The sequence below is a fragment of the Mirounga leonina genome, unplaced genomic scaffold (genome assembly GCF_011800145.1).
Source record: "Mirounga leonina isolate KUSES-001 unplaced genomic scaffold, KU_Mleo_1.0 Mir_223306, whole genome shotgun sequence".
Lineage (NCBI taxonomy): Eukaryota > Metazoa > Chordata > Mammalia > Carnivora > Phocidae > Mirounga > Mirounga leonina.
In genome coordinates, this window is record NW_023270613.1 from 1 (window position 1) to 21396 (window position 21396).

Here is a 21396-nt window from a genome sequence, read left to right on the forward strand (position 1 = left end):
GCATGACCATTTCCAATAAACTGACTAGGGCTTGATGATTTCAGCCCCTACACCTCTGGCCACAGAAACTGGCTCAGAGTTATGCACTTAATCCAAAGTGAGACAATTAGGTAAGACATTAAGAAAAACTTCTACTGATTAGACTGGGAAGATGAGAATCCTAGTTGCCTATGGCCCTCTTACTCACCATGTGAAGAGAACCAGGAGAAGACTAAGGCCATGCAAAAATAAGCAGAGCCAAGTGGAGCCTGGGTGGCTCAGTCGACTGAACATCCGATTCTTGATTTCAGCTGAGGTTACGATCTCAGGGTTGTGAGATCAAGCCCCGAGTAGGGCTCCATGCTGGGCATGGAGACTGCTTCAGATTCTCTCTTTCCCTTTCCCTCTGCCCCTCCCCCACCCTCTATCTCTCTCATAAATAAATAAATAAGCAAGCAAGCAAGCAGAGCCAAAAGAGATAGTGTCCAAACAATATAATCCAACTTTACCTGAACCTACCGTACCTCTTGAATTCTCAATGACAAAACTAATACCTTCCTTTTGTTCTTCTTTTTCTTTGGCACGTAAATTAGGTTTTTGCCTCTTCTAACCAACAGTCTTAACTAATATAAAATTAAAATCCCAATGGGATACTGTTAGAAGAAAATTATTCTAAAAATTAATAAAACAGTACACAAAATAATAGATTACAAAGTAGATGACACTAAAAGTGACCACATTATATTTATGCAACTTAGCTTATGATGGAGGAAACATCATAAATTAATGAAGGATAAAAAAAATACTGGGAAAATCAGTTATTTAAAAAAAATAAAATAGAGCCTCATCTCATGTTCCCCAAAATTAATTGCCCAAAGTAGTCCAAATGAAGGAAAAAGACGTCAATACATACCTAGATTTTTTTCCAGCCACTGATGTCCTTCAATTAGTTGGTCAATTAAGGCAAAATAATGTGGAGCAGCTTCATCAGGCATAACCCAGACACCTGTCACAATTTCAAACTGACCATTCTGTAGCAAACTAGAGAGAAAATAAATATAGGAGTTTACAATAACATATACAAGAAAAGTTCAAATAAAAGATTTAAAATAGCGTAAACATCAGGGACAGCCCTTAAGCAAGTATAACCATTACTTACATGAGTTACTAAAAAAGTTTTTTAAACCAGGGAATAAATTTCAACTTTGGGGCCCTGGTGATAAAACATCCTTAGTGAAGCGTGTGTATGTGACCCTTCCTTCCTAGGCAAAGCCTCTGCAGGTCACTTTGGAAGTTCCTTTTCATAAGGTTATAATCTCCCAGACAACTTCAAAGATCCTGATGTCAGGAGACACATCTGATTTATTTCTGAATCTTACAAAGCACCTAGCAAGGTGCTTTACTTGCAGTATGTCCTGAATGTTTACTGGAGGGCTGTCATTTTAAGCATGATATTTGTTTCAATATACCTATATTGAATATCAATATTCATTTTAGTCCTTCTGACAATGGTAAGTTAATCATGCAAACTACACAAAAGTAATAATAATAAAGGTAAAGCCAGTAAATAACATATGCCTCTGGGAATACAGAAAACATCATAAAGCACTTTGCTCCAGATTCAGTTAAAATGTGTCTATATAGTTTATTTTACATTACTGAGTGAAAAGCTCTAACATTACCATTATCTGTCCATTGGGTACTCCTTTGCCATAATGCCATACAAGGTAACTAGATTCCCCACCCCTGGAACAACTGAATTGTTACAAGAAGATCCCTTCCTCAAAAAAAAAAAAAAAAAACAAAATCGCAGACTATTAAAAATTTGAAGAAGTACCTGAGGAAGTATAGAGGTCAAGAATTTAAGCAAACACCTTAAATGCCATAGACTTGTCAGTCTGCAGTAAGATGGCTTGAGAAATTGTGTAGAATTCCAGAAAGAAAAGCAGCTTTAATAAGGATACACATCACCGGATACCTACCCTGAACAGCCGAGTACCAAGCCAAATTTTGTTGAAGCAGCCCAGAGGCATAGAAGATAAACGTTTCCCTACAAAGCCTATAACAGAATCCACTACATTAACACAACATCTGATTTACTCAAACATATGCATAACCATACAACCAGTGAGAGAGTGGATAATGGACACAAATTTTAAAAATGAATGAATAATTCCTTGTATAAAATTTTTAAATGTTAATTTAATCCTGTATTGCCATGGGAATCACCAACCAACATAATTTCACATGGACACTATGATGGCTCATTATAGTGCCTAAAAAACCCCAAATGTCCAGTCAAACCTTAGATTCTCAGAGGCCCAAATCAAGAACTTAACAATATACAAACTGGGAATCTCCAAAAACAAAACAAAACAAAACAAAACAAAACAAAAAAAACACCCACATTTCTTTAAGAACACAACTAAATCCAAGGCTATTTTATCCTATTCTTACTGTCAAACTGCTTCCAGTCAGTTCTCTTTCTTATCTTTCTGGTGATTGCCAGATTTAGCCACACTCTGGAGGCCTTGGCCCAGACCCAGCTCTTAAGTCTTATGACCAGTACGTGGAAGCCTGAGACGTCAGGACAGATCTGGGATTTAAACTCTGGCCATCAATATAGAAACGTGGCTCCTTATCTCAGCACTCCAGTAAAGAGATCTTTTGGAAAATTTCAGAAATAAATGGGTCAAAACAAAGTCTTTGCTGCTTCTGAACAGTTAGTAGAAATTACAGATTAAGAAGTCTAAAAATTAAAATTAAAAAAAAAAAAAACACTCCAATGATGGAATTTCTCATCTCAGTTTTATTTTGCTACATGATCCCTATCCCCAGGCATGAATGGACTCCAAGAAACAGCTAAGTGAGCAAAGAATCATACCTACTATATACATTAACTAATTTCCCCAGGTCCATTTGTAAACAGTCTATCCCTTCCTCCTCCCCATGATGCCCCAGATGTCTGTGATCAGTATTGAGTTCTTATTCGAATGCAATGGTTATCTTAAAGACTGACTTGTCAATTTTGGGAAGGCATGAAAAGCCTCCCATGCATTAAAATGTTTTCCACGATCTTTTTTACCTACTTATTTTCTTCTCTCCTATTTTTCCCAAACTGATTGGTCCCAGGTGTCCTCATGTCTCAGCCCAAATAAAACCTGCCCAGAGAAATCTCCCTGAGCACCCAACCTAAATCAGTTCTCCCACCATACTACCACACTCTCACACGATAGCATTTATCACCAACCAGAATTACCTTGTTCCGTTTCCATGTATGTCTCCTCCCTCTCCCTCCTCAACCCCACCCACCATGAGAGCAGAATGTAAGCTCCCAGAGAGCAGGGACTAGCACCTGCTGTTTTTTTTTTTTTTTTTTAAGATTTTATTTATTTATTTGAGAGAGAGCACATGAGAGGGGGGAGGGTCAGAGGGAGAAGCAGACTCCCTGCCGAGCAGGGACCCCCCCCCCCATGCGGGACTCGATCCCGGGACTCCAGGATCATGACCTGAGCCGAAGGCAGTCGCTCAACCGACTGAGCCACCCAGGCGCCCTAGCACCTGCTGTTTTGCTCACTTATCCACACCCAGCACTGAGAAGTGTGTGTGGCATGTAAGGGGCACTCTGACAGTTGTGAGATAAATGATGAATGACTGAACGAGACTCTCGGCTCAAAGTCAGTATTGACAGAAAGTTTTAGATTAGATGAAGCTCACAGACATATGCAAAATAAACTGGACAGAAAGGGGCCAGGTGGAAAGGGGTCTGAACAATCTGGGTGTGAGGTGGTACGACCCAGAATATGAAAGTGGTGGGGCCCCCGGGTGGCTCAGTCAGATGAGTGTCCGTCTTCGGCTCAGGTCATGACCTCAGGGTCCTGGGATCAAGCACCGTGTCGGGCTCCCTGCTCATAGGGGAGTCTGCTTCTCCCTCTGCCCCTCTCCCATTGCTCCTGCTTGCTTGCTTGCTCTCTCTCTCTCAGAGAAATAAATAAAATCTTTTTAAAAAATATGAAAGTGGTAGGAAATATGGAAGAGGAAGGAGAGAAAGGAGGTGTCTCATGAAAAATCATCCATGGGAATTGGGCAACGACTGGCAATAGAACAAAGGACGGAAGCACGTATGTCTTGGGTGTTAATTCCTGGTGTCTAACGGCACCGTAGTGTGACACACACAGTGGAGGTGAGAAGGGAGGTCACTTTGGGATCATAAATATAAATTTGGATAAGGCTGTCCGATAGGATGGTGAGACACCCCAAAGGAGCTAACCGAAGATGAAAAGTTCAAGAAAAGAGGCTGATAGAAAAATTAAGCTTGGAGGGACTAAAACAAAGAGGAAACAGAGAAGCTAGGAGGTGAGGAGAAAACAATCAAAAGGAGAGTCAAGGACCAAGCAGAAGGAAAATATAAAAGGAAATAGAGGCAATAAGAAATGTGAAAGATAAAAAGAATAAATCTGTGCAAACAGCCTGAAACATTCTAGAAAGCAGTAATGAGGTGCAACCTACGCTCCCACTTGGTAAAAGGCATTTTTACAGTTAAAAAGCTACCATGTAATTGCGACTTACTCAGAAAAGGACACATTGGTGGGCCAGAATATAAAGCTGAGAAATAAATTTTTTAAATATTTATATGATTAAAATAGCAAATTACATTACTGGAAAAGAATGGGATATAGTTTTATTTATAAAAGCTTCACTCAGAGGGATTTAAAACAAACTTGTAAGAAAGCCAAGTTATTATGTCATATAAGCCAAAAGACTGATACTTTGAAAGAGCATGCTCATATAGGTTTTTAAGAAAAACTATATGAATAGGTCACAACAGGCATGAATGTCACAGTCGCAGGCCAGAAAGGACACAGGTTTTAGCTTTTCGTAGGATAGTGTCTCTAACCAAGCAGAAGAAAAACCAAACGGAAAAAAAAAAAACAAAAAAAAAAACATGATATGAAGTACGAAGCAATATAATAATGACTAGACACCTGGCCAAACAATCAGGTTGGTGAGTACTCCTATCCCACTGAACTGCCTGGTTTTCCTAGTCTATACATAAGAATGGTGAAAACCAGATGATAAACTGGAAGACTCCTAGAGGCAGGAAGGTGTGGTCTTATATTAAATATTCACTGTGTTAGGCAAAAAACACTCCCCAAAACCAAAACCAAACCAAACCAGAAACCCACACACAGCAGTTGCAGAAGAGAGAAGGGCACAAAATTCCCATGTATATGCCTGTATTCTAGAATATATGCAGTTAAGTATCTCATGAATGACAGAAAAACAGAAAAGGTCCAAAGAAACACGAGGAAAACATTAACCTGATGATTGAGAAACACAGCAATGATCTTCATCATTTAGTAACAAGTACAAAAAGTAGAACTGCCAGTCTACAGAAACACCACCTCAGGAAAGACTTAGAAAAATATTTATAAGCAATAATAGAAAGGCTATGGTAGCCTACAAAAAGGTGGCTTTTTTATTTGTATATATATTATTTATATATAATATATAAAATAAATATATATTAAATATATATTATATATTAAGTATATATTATTTATATATTTATAAATTGCCACTGTTAGCAACATGATGAAAATAAAATTAAGACAGACCGCAACTGTATATTTGAGACTTTGATTTTTTTTTTTTTTTTAATCAAGCAATGGGAAGTACCTACAGCTACAGAAAAAGTCACTTAGAATACAGGTGCTTCCAATGTCCATGCACTTAGTGCTCAACAAGCAAAACTGAGCTATTTCTCTGGCCCAGAGGAATACAAAATCGAAAAAGACATGCCCACTCCATCGGATCTATTCATCGTTTCTGCCAAGAGACTGGCTTCTGGCAACATTTTTGCATGTACACTTTTCCTCGTATTTCCTAATAAACATGAGATCTAGAAACAAAAGTGAAAAGACAGGGAAAGGGAGGGAAAGAGAATAATATAGACATACAGAAAATAGGAAACCAGGCACTAACTTCAACATTAACAACACTCCTGTTTCACTTTTTCAAATGGCTGACTTGTAACCACTGGTAACAGCATTACACATTTCTGTTTCTACTATTTCATTGCCTAGGAATTTGGTATAATAAGCTTAACAAAATAACCGATCAAAATTAGGCTTAGCATATCTGTCACAGCTCAATTTGCCTAAGATGCAGAATTTACACTTAAGAATGTCCTTGCTGACCACACGAAGCTGCAAATCATTTTCTCTGAGTGTCACTTTTTCCCCTCTGTAGACTCATCACACATTTGGAACTTGGTCACACATAGAAAGATAGACTCAAAGAGCTTTTTTCCCTAATGCGGAAATGGTTACAGATAACTTAGTAGTAAAAAATGCATCATTTAGCCAGCTTCAAAGAACCACAAATTAATTTCACATGAGAAAACGAATTGAATTTGTAATCACACATCTGGGGAAATATGAAATAATATAAGATGATGTACAGGGATTCATTCTTAAATAAAAATTTAGTTACGTGGAAAATTCAAAAGATGAAGGCTCCCAACAAATCAATTAATAGCCTAAAAACATTTGCTTATCATGTGCCTGATTCATACGCCTTTCATGGGAAGTACCTAATATATGAGAACAAAAATAAAACCTGTTTTAAGACCCCTCATAGAATAGTAATTGGGGATATTCATCGTATACTTCTGAATATTGTTGACGCCTGTCTTTAAAACTATAGTACACGAGGGGGCGCCTGGGTGGCACAGCTGGCTGAGCATCTGACTTGGGTTTCAGCTCAGGTCATGATCTCAGGGTGGCGAGATCGAGACCAAGGTCAGGCTCTGATCTCAGTGCAGAGTCTACTACAGATTCTCTCTCTCTCCCCCTTCTTCTGCCCCTCCCCCTGCTCACACATTCTCTCTTTCTAAAATAAATTATACAAAGATTTAGAACGTGAGGGACAGATGGCAAATGTGTTCTCTCATCATTCCTTCCTCACTTCATTCCAGCCACACTCCTTTCATTTCACTGTCCACACGCTCTCTGCCTGGCATCTTTTCCCTCCCAACACCTGCCTCACCGGCTCTTGTGGATCCACCTGGAGCCTTTCCTAGCCACCACATCTCGTCTAAAGCTCAGCCACCTATACAGTTATCTGTCATAAAGCCCCAAACTTTCCTTTTATAACATTTATCACAAAACTTAATTACACACTATATGTTTACTGTCTTTCTCCCTCCATAGACTGTAAGCTCCGTGAGGGCAGGAGTCACACCTAGTTTCCTCACCATTTAACACTCAGGGTTCCTATTAAAAAGGATACCAATAACTCAAAAGACAAGTGAACAAAGAATATGCAGCATATATTTCAGAAATGATGGCCTCCCAAAAATGAAAAGAAATTTAGCCTCACTCATAAGGAAATGCAAATTAAAACTTCAAGATGTCACTTTTATTTATCATATTGGAAAGATCAAAAAGTTGTGTAACATACTATGAGGTCAAAGATGTATGGAAATCGGTATTGTTACACATTTCTGGCAGTAACTATCAAATTGTAAAATGCATATACACTTTTATACATGTTCATTCAAATTAAGTCAAAAAATAAAGTATAAAAATAAACAGAAGCATTATACACACTAAATATAAAGATACATTCCATGCATTCACAAAAGACCAGAAATAAAACTACATGGTCACCCACTGGGAAGAGTCAAAAAAAATAGATTTTTATACTGTCTTTAAAAAGAAGGGCTCTTCTTTCCTGAAAGGTTCTCCAAGATATATTAAGATTGAAAAGCATGGTACAATATCCATTAGGATGGAAATTAGATTAAAAAAAAAAAAACAGCAAATAGGTGTCAAGGATGCAGAGCTATTGAACATTGTGGGTGGCAATGTAAAGGGGTACAGTTGCTGTGGAAAACATGAGGGGTCCTGCAAAAATTCAAACATAGAATTACTACATATCCAGCAATTCCACTTCTGGATATACACACAAAAGAATTAAAAGCTGGGACTTGAACAGATATTTGAACACCTATGTTCACAGCAGTATTATTCACAATAGCCAAAAGATAGAAACAACCCAAATGTCCAATGATGGATGAATGGATAAGTAAAATGTGGTATATTCATGCAATAAAATATCATTATTCAGCCTTAAAAAAGGAAGGGAATTCTGATACATGCTTCAGCATGGATGAACCCTGAAGACTTTGTGCTAAGTGAAATCAAAGCGAGACACGTATTATTCCATTCATATGAGGTACCTAAAGTAGTCAAACTTACAGAAACAGAAAGTAGAATGGTGATGCCAGAGGCAGGACGGGGAAGGTGAATGGCAAGTTATTGTGTAACAGGTACGGTTACAGTTTGAGATCATGAAAAAGTTCTAGAGACAGATGATAGTTATGACTGCACAGCAATGTGAATGTACTTAATGCAATCAAATGGTACAAATAAAATCAGTAAGATGCTAAGTTTTACGTTATGAATATTTTACAATAAAAAAAGACTTATTCAGAAAAAGATCAGCACAATGTGCGTGCCATGCTATCATTTGCATAATAAACATGTATTTGCACACAGGTATATGTACATATGTTTTCCTGTATATCTATAATAGAGTTCACAGCAGCTGCATTCTGTGGGAAGAACTAGATGGCAAAGAGACAAGAGTGGTTCATCTCTTACCTTTCACTGTGTACCCTTTATACACTTGGGACTTACATTAACACATTAATTAAATGAAAAATTTTTTCTAAACTATAAATATTATACCGATTTCTCCTAAACATTGAAAACTAACATAGCTATAGCATAAAATAATCATGAAATGTTATTTAAGAATATTTCCAATATTAGATGGCTCAATTAATCTTTTTTTTTTTAAGATTTTATTGATGTGAGCGAGAGAGAGAGAAGGGGGGTAGAGAGCATGAGCGGGGGAAGAGGGAGAGGGAGAGGGAGAAGCAGACTCCCCACTGAGCAGGAAGCCTGACACGGGCCCAGGACCCTGGGATCATGACCCGAGGCGAAGGCAGATGCTTAACTGACTGAGCCACCCAAGGACCCCCATTTCTGTTAAGTTTTAATAAGAGGATATTCTTTATGCAAACTGGTGCAGTTTGCATAACAGTATGGAGTATCCTCAAAAAGTTAAAAATAGGACTACCCTACAACCCAGCACTGCACTAGGCATTTACCCAAAGGATACAAAAATACTAATTCAAAGGGATACATGTACCCCAAAGTTTACAGCACTATTATCAACAACAGCCAAATTATGGAAAGACCCTAAATGTCCATTGACTAATGGATAAAGCCGTCATATATATATGTATATATATACATAATGGAATATTAGCCATAAAAAAGAATGAAATCTGTCTCAAATAAATAAATAAAATCTTAAAAAAAAAAGAAAAAAGAAAACAAAAAAAAGAGGATCGTCTTTAAATATTTCACTGTATAGTGAATATTACTTCATTCTATCATTTTCCAAAACAAATTAATAAAATGCTCATTCATAATGAATCAAAATATATATGAGATTAAAGAATAAAATTCAAAAATTTATTCACTATCTTGCTATAAATGCATAAGGGGTTATGGTAGGCACAGTTTTTGACCTTCTTTTACTTAATACTATACCAATGCACACCGTTCCATGTTAATAAACAGACCTATCATCATGTTTATGGCTGTACTGTATTTAAAGGACTTTTGAGATATCAACACACAATACACGTGTGTTTGGTTTGATCAGTTTTGACAAGTGTTTATACCCCTGTAATCACCACCAAAAACAAGATATGGACTATTTCCATTAACTCAGAGAGTTCCTTCATGCCCCTTTCCAATTATCTCCCGCCTCAACTGCTCCAAAAAAGAAAGACATTCTTACTTCATTTCTATCATAATAGATAGGTTTAGCTACTCTTAGACTTCATAAAGTAAAATTACACAATATTTATTATTCTGTCAGGCTTTTTTTGCTTAACATGTTTATTAGATTCATCCATCTTACCATGTATTTCAGTAATTCATTCTTTTTCACTGCTGAGCAGTAATTCCACTGCACGAATATGCCTTTTTTCATCTATTATCTTGCTGATGGACATTTGAACTGTTTCCAGTGTGAAATCACCATGAAAATGTCTAAACAAGTCTTTTTGTGAGCATGTTTTTATTTCTCTTAGGTAAATTCCTAGCAGGGGGCTCCTAGGTCTCATTATGTATGTGTTACTTTGGAAAACTTTGGTGGCTTTTCAGAAAGCAATTGTCCCATTTTATATCCCCACTAGCAATATGAGAGTTCCAGTTGCTGCACATTCTTGTCAACTCTTGGTGTTGTCAGGCTTTTTGATTGTAGCTATTCTAAAGGGTTTGGGATAGAATCTTGTAGTAGTTATAATCTGCATCTCCTTGATGACCAGACATTAACCAGCCCGAGCACACACACCTTCCTCCTCACTGCTGAAGCCTCATAAACTTCTTCTGGGTGTTTGAACATGCCAAGCTCTTGCTAATAATCCCTGGCCCATAATCACAATTCTGCTCTCATAACCTGGAATTCCTTCCCCACCCCCTACGTAACTGGCTAATTATAACCCCTTTCAGGTTTCAGCCTGAATACCACCTGCTTCAGGAAGCCTCCCAAGACACCCTTCTTGCTTCCATAGAAGCAAACACTTTATTGTGATACTATGTTTTTTTCCCTTATTTTATTATTTTATTTATTTTTATTTTTTATTTTATTATGTTATGTTAATCACCAAAATTACATCATTAGTTTTTGATGTAGTGTTCCATGATTCATTGTTTGCATGTAACACCCGGTGCTCCATTTAGTACGTGCCCTCTTTAATACCCATCACCAGGCTAACACATCCCCCCACCTCGCTCCCCCCTAGAACCCTCAGTTTGTTTCTCAGAGTCCATAGTCTCTCATGGTTCATCTCCCCCTACGGTTTCCCCCCTTCATTTTTCCCTTCCTGCTTTTTTTTTTTTTTAAACATACAATGTATTATTTGTTAGAGGTACAGCTCTGTGATTCAACAGTCTTACACAATTCATAGCACTCACCATAGCACATACATCCCCAATGTCTATCACCCAGCCACTCCATCCCTCCCACCCCCCACTACTCCAGCAACCCTCAGTTTGTTTCCTGAGATTAAGAATTCCTCATATCAGTGAGATCATATAATTATCTTTCTCTGATTGACTTATTTCGCTTAGCATAATACCCTCCGGTTCCATCCACGTCATTGCGAATGGCAAGATCTCATTCCTTTTGATGGCTGCATAATATTCCATTGTATATATATACACCACTTCTTTATCCATTCATCTGTCGATGGACATCTTGACTCTTGCCACAGTTTGGCTATTGTGGACACTGCTGCTATAAACACTGGGGTGCACGTACCCCTTTGGATCCCTACATTCGTATCTTTGGGGTAAATACCCAACAGTGCAATTGCTGGGTCATAAGGCAGCTCTATTTTCAACTTTTTGAGGAACCTCCATACTGTTTTCCAGAGTGGCTGCACCAGCTTGCATTCCCACCAACAGTGTAGGAGGGTTCCCTTTCTCCACATCTCCTCCAACATCTGTCGTTTCCTGACTTGTTAATTTTAGCCATTCTGACTGGTGTGAAGTGGTATCTCATTGAGGTTTTGATTTGGATTTCCCTGATGCCAAGCAATGTTGAGCATTTTTTCATGTGTCTGTTGGCCATCTGGATATCTTCTTTGGAAAAATGTCTGTTCATGTCTTCTGCCCATTTCTTGACTGGATCATTTGTTCTTTGGGTGTTGAGTTTGATAAGTTCTTTATACATTTTGGATACTAGCCCTTTATCTGATATGTCATTTGCAAATATCTTTTCCCATTCTGTTGGTTGTCTTTTGGTTTTGTTGACTGTTTCTTTTGCTACTATCAGGTCTGTCTTCCTCATCTCCTGTATCCCCGGAGTCTAGCACAGTATTTGTTGAATGAATGATGGAGTAAATAAGGGAAGGCTTCAGAAATAAGGTAATATTTCAGCTGAGTCTTGAAAAATGAATAAGACTGAGATTATCCATTGCACAAAAGGAAAAAAAAAATTCTAAGCTCAACTCATGGGCAAATTCCTAAACAAGAAATAACATGTGTCTGAGGACACCCACGCAGCTCAGCAGGGCTAAGAATAGACTGTGAGGCAGGAAGTGATCAGAGGGAAGGATGGACAAGTAGGGAGGAATCAGAGCAAGAGCCAGTGTGTGCCAGACAAGAGATGGGTCTGTACCTTTTGACACTGAAGCATCACTGAAGTGTTTTAAAGTCAAGAAGTGACATGTACAGAATGATACATTAGAAACCTAACTCTGTGGGAGAAATGGAGGACACCTGGAAGAGACAGAGCTAGACACAGGAAGACCAGCTGGAGGTTTTCATAATAGCAGGAAACACAGAGTAATGGGCCTGGAACTGGGGTCCAGAGCACAGAAATACTAAAGAGGAGTAAGTGACAAGGCTTAGGGGACTGACTGGATTTGGCCTGAATGGCAGATGGAAAAGGCAGAGCACACAATACTTAACAGCACTGATTCTGGGGCCAGGCTGCCTGGCTCTGGTCTTCATGACCTATTCACTAGCTGGAGAATCTTAGGTGCGTTCCTTTACACCCCTGCCTCAGTTTCCTCATAAGGAAACTCAACTCATCTTAACTCCTAAGAAAGCTATAGGACTGACTGGATAAATACATGTAAGTGCTTACAACATGCCTGGTATACGTTAAGCACTCAGGAAGTGTTAGCTGTTACTATTGTCATTAAATAGGGAAAAAAGAAGTTGAGGTTGGCACTCTAGATCTGGAAGCAGCCCAAACACCTAGTAATTAAAATAACAGTGTGGATGAGCCTGCAGGATGAAGAGGAGAAGCAAGGGGTACGACCCCACAGGCGAGAAAGGGACATGGAGGAAGTGAGCAGAGGAGGAAATTGAGGGGATGAAAAAGGCATGCTCAGCAAGGCAGGAAGAGAAACAGGAGACAAACAGCTCTGGGTCAGAGAAGACAAAAAAGAAAGAATTTCAAGGACAGTGAAGTGGTCAGTGTTGATGCTGCAAAGAAAGCCTTCAGGGGGACGGCGCCAACATCCAGTGGATGGAGCAGCTGAGAAGTCCCTCATGGCTTGTGCCAGTATCCATGAGGTAGACAGAAGCCAGCAGCCGAAGTGGCTGAGGGGTGGAAGCTGCACAAAGCTGCCTCATTGGAAATAAACTGGGAGTGGAGGAAGTGGGGTGAAATACATACTTCTTCAAATACACATATGCTGCTGCTTCAACTATGAGAACTAAAATTATTTTAGACACCGGTGAATTGCTTTGATTCCTTTGATTAAATGCTATGTATCTTTAGCCTCTAAACTCAATCCAAATCTGCAATTTACTCTGAACATCACAAGACACACTGTAACTTCTTATTGCTCTGCAAATTTCACAGCAGCCTTCGGTCAAGTACCGTAAAATTTGACCTGTATAAAATGTATAATAAATTAACCTGTATGAGAACTTTAAAAGTACATTTTTATAGTGAAACCTGAAATGCACATCAATAAGTTTGGATTTGTATTATTTAAGAAAGTGATCTCAACCATTTCTCTGATTTCTTTTTTTTTTAAAAAGATTTTATTTATTTATTTGACAGAGAGATAGTGAGAGAGCACAAGCAGGGGGAGCGGCAGGCAGGCAGAGGGAGAGGGAGAAGCAGGCTCTCCACTGAGCAGGGAGCCAGATGTGGGGCTCGATCCCAGGACCCCAGGATCATGACCTGAGCCGAAGGCAGCCGCTTAACCAACTGAGCCACCCAGGTGCCCCCATTTCTCTGATTTCAATAAGCAAACAGATAGTTAAGAAAATAGGGTACAAGGTTCACTTAAATATAAACCTAAGAAAAAAGATGTAAGAGAATGACAGATTAGAAATTTTCCATTCTTGGGGCACCTGAGTGGCTCAGTCTGTTAAACATCTGCCTTCAGCTCAGTCATGATCCTGGGGTCCTGGGATCAAGTCCCACATTGGGCTCCCTGCTCAACGGGGAGCCTGCTTCTCCCTCTCCTTCTGCCCCTTCCCCCTTCCAGCTAGTGCTCTCTCTCTCATGCATGCGCTCTCTCTCAAACAAATAATCTTAAAAAAAAAAAAAAAAAAAAAAGATTGTGCATTCTTGGCAAAGCAATGAAACCCAGCAATGTGTTGAAGATAAAATATTTTCATTAACCATCACTTCAATAACCATTCACTGATGATACCTTTCCTCCCCACACACATATGAAGCCTTATTTCATACCAAAATATCCACACAGAAGCTGGTCAAGACTTCGGTGAACACAAACTGTTCTAGGTTCCAACAACTCATTAAGCTTCTTCACTGAACACCAGTCTCAACAGCAAGAGCACATGCACCGTAAAAACTGTTTCAGTGTCTCAGTGCCCAGAGAGAAAAAAATAAGTATGTAATATGCTGGGTGCTAGTCAAAAGAAATGCTAAGGTTAATGTTTCAGCTGCTTGATTCTGAATAAGGATTCACATTTTGATGTATTATAAACATCATGCAGTATTTAACTGCATTTAGCTGAAGAATATTCAAATATGAAGCCTAAAAAGTAAAAAGAATGTTAACATCCTAGTCATTTTCAAAAATAAAACAAGCCTAGACAGAAAATGTGTTGATTATTTAATGGGAGGAAGTTTCTTTTAAATCCACTGGATATGTGTTACAAGTAGGCACCATGACTATAATTGATTAAATTACTTTGAATCACACACACACACACACACACACAAAAGGCTAGATGTTGTTTGCATGGATCTCCCTTTAGTTAACTAGATTCTCATTTTTAAAAGCTTATAGAGCTGAAGACTGCTGCCACAGGGGGTGAGAATCAAACAAGTCACTGCTAGAATAGATTATGGGGATCATTTGAGTTATGTTTCTGTTAAGTTCCCACAATCAATTGGTATTCTTCAGGGACAATAAAAGCTTACATGGAACTCTGCTGGAATTAACAGGTTCTGTTCTGCAATAGATAGCTTGCAAATTTAGGTACAGACATAGAATCCATAGACTCATCTTCAAAAAGGAAAAAATAAGCCACTGCATAAGCATTATACTAGCAGTCAAAAAAATTCTATCAGTTAACACCACTTAGTACAAGCTCAGAATTTTAAATACTGAAAGCACACCTGTACATCTATTAATTTTTCCCCAAAACATACATTTAGGCAAGAAATACTAAGAATGTTATGTTTAAGTAAGTAGGGGAAAAAATGCTATGACCCTAATTCCACAGATAAATGTAATAAGTGAATAAAAGTGTATGATGATGCCAAGAAGGGAGAAAACTCTGACAAAGCTTGACCAGAAACAAAATTCATTTGCCTTAACTTTGCTATAAAAAACAATGTTTTCTTTGGGACTCCTAGGTGGCTCAATCAGTTAAGCGTCTGACTTTGGTTCAGGTCATGATCTCAGGGTTCTGGGATTGAGCTTGTCAGGCTCCCCACTCAGCAGAGGGGTCTGCTTGTCCCTCTCCCTCTGCCCCTCCATTTGTGCTCTATCTCTCCCTCAAATAAATATAAAATCTTAAAACAAAACAAAACAAAAAGAACAAACAAACAAAAACAATATTTTCTTCAAGCAAAATGGTATCATCAAGATCAGGCCTATATTCCAGAATATTTCCCACTGCCAAAATAGCATCTGTCAAAAGAAGTTTAAGACAATGAATTGAGCATTAGATTCTCATTTGTATTCCCACTCCTTACCACATCTTACCATTTTCTATCCTTAATCTTAGGTTGAATCCCATGAAATTGATATTTTTGTACATCAAAAATGGTGAAATACCGGCAATTTCATACAGCTCAACGTAAGTAAAATGGCCAACAGAGCAGAAAAAGGGAGAGAGATATGCACCCAGCTAGAATAAGGAGAAGGGGACTATCCTCATGCTATAAAATTGGCGGCGGTTCTGACAGATACTACATAGATGAAACTAAAATAATTCAAGTACTGACTTGCCATCATCCTACAAGAAAAATCAACATGGAGTCTCAAATCATAAAGAGAAAGGACTCTGAGAGATTTGGGCAACAGCCCCTAATTTGGAGGGCCAAGGACTGAAGCAAAGCTGTATCTTGGGACAGACACTAATCACTATCTCCATACTTCAACCTGAGGGCTCTTTGAGAGCTCATCCTACAGAGAAGCCTCTCAACCCCAAGGTCCTTACTGCTGCAGAGGGTAGCTCCCTAATGCAGCCATCCTGGGAGGAAACAAGCATGGCCTCACCTTACGAAAAGCAGCAGGCAGCAAGCCCACTTTCCTTCGGAGGTAGCTGGACTCTAGTCTCCTATACTCTTGTGAAGCAGGACCTTCAGACAGGCCAAAGCTCTTACTTGGCTTACACGTCACAAAAGAGAAAGCTGAATGGAGAAAGCTAATCCTGGCCTCCGCAGCTTCACCCAGCAGAGAACAAACACTTCATAAATCTCCCCATCTTCCCACAGCCCCAGCTACTCTCTTCCCCTCGGCCACTCCTTTTCATGACAGGGACATATTCTCCAGCTGCTGGGTCCCTGATGCTCATGCAATCTTTCAGAATCCAGCTCTCCAACAAAGGATCTGAGGGGGAATAGATCAGCTAGCTTTCTTGTTTGCCAACAACACCTGCCGACTCCAGAGAGGAAATGCACTGGGAGACTCTCCTGGACACACAAAACTGAGGACTATAAGTCCAAGCTTAACGAAGGGCTGGAAGAAAATGAGAGGACATGCTACAGGGATCACAGGGACCATGTCCCAGGACAGGAAGAGTCTTATGAACGCATCAGGGCTGTGAGGGATGACCTGCAACCTTCCCTCTACGTCTGCCTCCCTTGCTTCCTTTTGTCCACCCTCGTTTCACTTTCTAACGACTCAGAATGCTGGGCAGTAATACACTGATTAGCCGAGCTCAGGTCATAGCTGGCCTGTCTGACCTGAGGCAGGAAGATGGAGGATCTGACATGTGTGAGAGGCCATTTCCCAAAAGGAAACCAGGGGGAATGGACGCTGGCCAGTCAATATGAACTAACACCCACAACAAGGAAACAAAGTATTTAGTTAGAACAGGAAGGAATCGAGGCCAGTTACACTCTCTGTTTTGGGACAAATTCTAGGTGTATATACATCTGTTATTGTTCAAGGATGAATAAAAAGGACAAAAATACTTGGACTTACAGGGTACCATATAAAGAATGCAGAACTGAGGGGTAAAAAACAAACAAGCAAACAAAAACAGTTAAAACCAAAGCCAGAAAAGAACATGTTTCATACCCTCAAAGAACTGAATCTGAAGTGGGGGAAAAAAAGAACCCTTAAGAAAAATCTTTAAGAAAATCTTTAAAACCCTTAAGAAAAATCTCCCAAACACAGTAAATATAACAAAGAAATCAAAAATGCATGTGGAAAAGTGAGACTCAATAACTAGAAAATTTAATCCCCAGAGAAAATAAAAACAGTATATAGTAAGGGCAGAACACATAAGCCGAAGATATGTTTGAATTGACAGATGGAAAGTTTAATAATAAGTTATACCTAGATACACGGTCAAAATTTAGAATTTCATGGATAAAATTTTAAAAATCCTAAAAATGTCTGAGCGGGGAAGTGGAGGGGAAGGTTATCTTCACTGAAGCAATACATTAAAAAGCTTTTTTAAGAAAGAAAGCATATATTTTACAGTTAAATTCTTTTATTAAAAGAAAAAAAAAAGGATGACTTCGGAACTAAAGTTCTACACTGAGTGTCCAAGAGAAAGACTCAAAGTGACAAAAACTAAAATAACAAGAGCTTTTAATATTTATTAAGGACTTAAAATATGCCAGGCATTGGGCTAAGCATTTATTTGTATTCATTCAATCTTCATAAAAACCAAATAAAATAGGTCCCAATATTATCCTCACTAGACAAAGAAAATGAGACACAGAGAGGTTAGATAATTTGCCCAAAGTTCACACAATAGATGGGAGTTGCCAGAATTTGAACCCAGGTAGCCTCATTCCAGGGCCTAACCATTTGAACTACTGTTCTAAATGAATTCCCTCTAATGTAAAAAGGGCACAGAGATCAGGCAAATCCAAACAAACTACAAGTGAGTGGTAGTTATAGTAATTTTAGTTATTAAAAGGAGAAAAGATAATTATTTGTCAGTGATGAGAGTTAGAATTTATGATCAAGAAAAAGAAATACTCAGCTCACGAGTACCCAAACCTCGTCGCTCTTGCCCCATTGGAGATATCCATTGGGGCAGTTGCAGAATGCATGACCGAATGAGCTAGTAAGCAAAGATCGGGCACAAACCCTTATGTACTAAATTTAAAAAGTAATAAAATCCCTAAAAATAAAAGGGAGCTGACAGGGGAACAGTGGCAAAAAAAATAGGTATAGTCATTTCTGCTATAAATGCTTGTTTCAAAAACAAAAATTTATTCCAAAGTGAATGATTATATCAGGGAGCAAATTTTGTATTGCTTAAGTGAAATTTTGTCCCTGAGAAACAGAAGTGAAGAAGGCAGAAAACTGCACCCAGTTGAACCCAGCCACATAGGGATACACAAGACACACACACACACACACACACACACACACACACACACCCTCCAAGGTCTACCAGCTACTTCAATTCACTCTCTGTGTTCACAATCATCCACATATGACAAAAAACTTCCTGTCAGATTTCAGATAACCCACTTTCTACCATTTTGCACTAACTCAAAATCTGTACTCTTTCTGACATCCACGTCTACAAGTATAAACTTCAGGTCTTTTATTGTAGCATTTATGTTATTTCTAACCACCTAACATACATAAATCTCTACCAGCATCTTTATTAGGTTCCCATCTCTTCTGTGTGTGTGCGTGCGTGTGTGTGTGTATCACTAGCAAAGTTTTTGAATGCTGTGCCCTATCAAGAAAAAAAAAAAAAAGGTCTGATGGATAATGATGGAAAACCAAATCCCTCCAAATTATCTTTAAATTAGTTTGTGTCAATTTCCATCAAAATCCTTTTCTTTTTTGATACGGTAGGAAGAATTTAACAAATTAATTCTAAAGCTCCTTGGGAAAATTAAGTGGTCACTCATTAAAAGAATTTTTCAGCAAAGAAAGACAAAGGGAGATTTAAATTGCCCATTAATGAAACAGATCTTAAAGCCACGACAATCAGAGTCAAGCAGAAAAGTCCATGAAAGAGGTCAGAAAACCCAGAAATCAATGCATATTTAAATACAACAAAGATGGCACTTCAAATAAGTAGGAAAAAAAACAGACAATTTACATCTTAGGGCAGCAGCAGAGCACAGCATGGGAGGGAAGAGCCTGTGGGGCTGGACAGGCGGCCCCGGATGGCACGCCAGCGAGGCGCGTCCCAGCTGGGTGACCCCGGACAACCAGTGTCTTTATCTGTAAAACGAGGACAGTCATTGTACCTACTTCACAGGACTGCTGCGAGGATTATCAGTTATCATTTGTGAAGTGCTCAGAACAGGCATTAAAACAGTAAGTGCTATATATGTGATATTAAATAAATAAAAGAAAGCAATTCATGCTATGATAATCCTTAAACTCTTGGGAGCAGAAGGGAGGGACACATAGGGAACAGATTCTCTCATCATACCACACTGAGAAAATATGCAACATTATCAGTAATCAAAAATCCAAATTAAAATATTTCAACCATCGAATTGGTCAAAGTTTTAGAAAAAAATTATACTGGTGGCCAACTAGGCAGAGACATTGGTACAATTCTATATGGAAGATAGAAGAATACTCTGAAACAATCTTTCCAAGGGTCACTTTGATTATATGCTTCAAAAACCATTTAAAATATTAAGCCCCTTTGACCTAATAATTCAATCTCCGGGACAAAGTTGGAACATAAGGACTTCAACAGAAAAGTTTCAAGTCACTTTTTCAGAGATGAACTAGAATCAGGGAAAAAAGGATGTGAAGAAATATTTTAGTTTCAGATATAAGGCTAAGAATTTTTACCTTCTAAAAATTCAAGTCTTGTTTCACTGTATAATTAATGTTTAATATTACCAAATTGCAAAAACAAAAAAATAAACAAAAAAACAGTTTTAAAACAAACCTTTTAACAGCATCCTTCTTCGGCTTATCTATAGTATCCCACCACTTTGAAAGGTAAGAAATCTCAGACCACATAAATTTTCTCCGTGAGTCTTCTTTCAGCTTGATGACCATGTTATTAAAAATATACTGAGTCATCTCTCTAAAGTAGTCATCAAAAGTCTTCAACCAACCTAAATCAAGACACAAATATACAACAAAGGTCTGATTCATATGTCTGACTTCAACTCAGTCACATTCCATTGCATCACCTTTGGATACCCTTAGATGTTTCATTCATATTAAGACACATTTAAAAATTTCAGAAATGTTTCAAGTGGTGAAATTCCATTTCAATGGATACGAAACTCAAAAAGTCACTAATGACAAAACACTCTGAAAACTGCACAAATTCAGATAGAAATGAGGGAAAAAATGAGAAAAATGACCTGAGGCCCAAAAGCATTTATTTATGCTTAGTAATTATAGTATTGAATTCAATTATTTATAATTTATCTCTAATTTAAGGAATTTGCTTTAATTCTAAAAATCTGAACAGCGTTAACAAGCTGGCAGTACTACTCATAATGTAATGAAAACTGTATCCCTTCATACCACATCTGAAACTCCCTACCCATTTTAGTAAGTTAAATTAAGAAAAAGAAAAGTATAAACTATATCTAAAAGTCAGCAGCAAAGCAGTAAGGTAATTAATAGCACTATTATGAATACAGAGAAGTAGAATTCTGCCAAGAACGGGCATTAGTTTCCAAAGGCTGTAAATTATTCCATTTTTTGGAAGCACAAACTGATACTAATCAAACAACACAAGTGTATATACATGTATGTCAAGTCTTTTTCAAAAGAAAATTGTAGATACTGAGGACTTAGTTCTCAGACTTTTCTCAAATATCCTGGAAGTTTTATCTAAAGATATTTGCAATTTCACTATAAAGAAACATCTTTTTATAAGATTCTATTTATTTGACAGAGAGAGAGAAAGAGAGCACAAGCAGGGGGAGTGGCAGGCAGAGGGAGAAGCAGACGCCCCGCTGAACAGGGAGCCTGACACGGGACTCGAATCCAGGACCCTGGGATCATGACCTGAGCTGAAGGCAGACGCTTAACTGACTGAGCCACCCAGGTGCCCCATCCCTATAAAGAAACATTTTTAACAAGACCCATAGGTCCAAACATAGCCCTATCTGGCAGAGCATTAAAGCAACATGATGAGCTGCTGAGGCAAAATCATACCCAGCTATCTATTGGCCACGTGGACCTTC

General features: G+C 38.5%; 1 protein-coding gene across 3 annotated transcripts; it reads right to left on the reverse strand.

The window, feature by feature from the left end:
- Positions 1-805: 805 nt before the first annotated feature.
- Positions 806-21159, reverse strand: LOC118026211 (alpha-mannosidase 2-like). Of its 3 annotated transcripts, none has more exons than XM_035028963.1 (2): positions 20136-21141; positions 806-1020 (listed from the first exon to the last, which is right to left on the reverse strand). In XM_035028963.1, exons 1-2 carry the CDS (start codon positions 20345-20347, stop codon positions 882-884), a joined length of 351 nt encoding a protein of 116 aa, XP_034884854.1. In that variant the 5' UTR covers positions 20348-21141; the 3' UTR covers positions 806-881. The 3 variants fall into 3 exon arrangements, 1 of the variants encoding a protein (XP_034884854.1); XR_004683502.1 differs by having other exon boundaries at positions 915-1020; positions 19323-21159; XR_004683501.1 differs by lacking the exon at positions 806-1020 and adding an exon at positions 19072-19447 and having other exon boundaries at positions 20136-21154.
- Between the last annotated feature and the right edge of the window lie 237 nt (positions 21160-21396).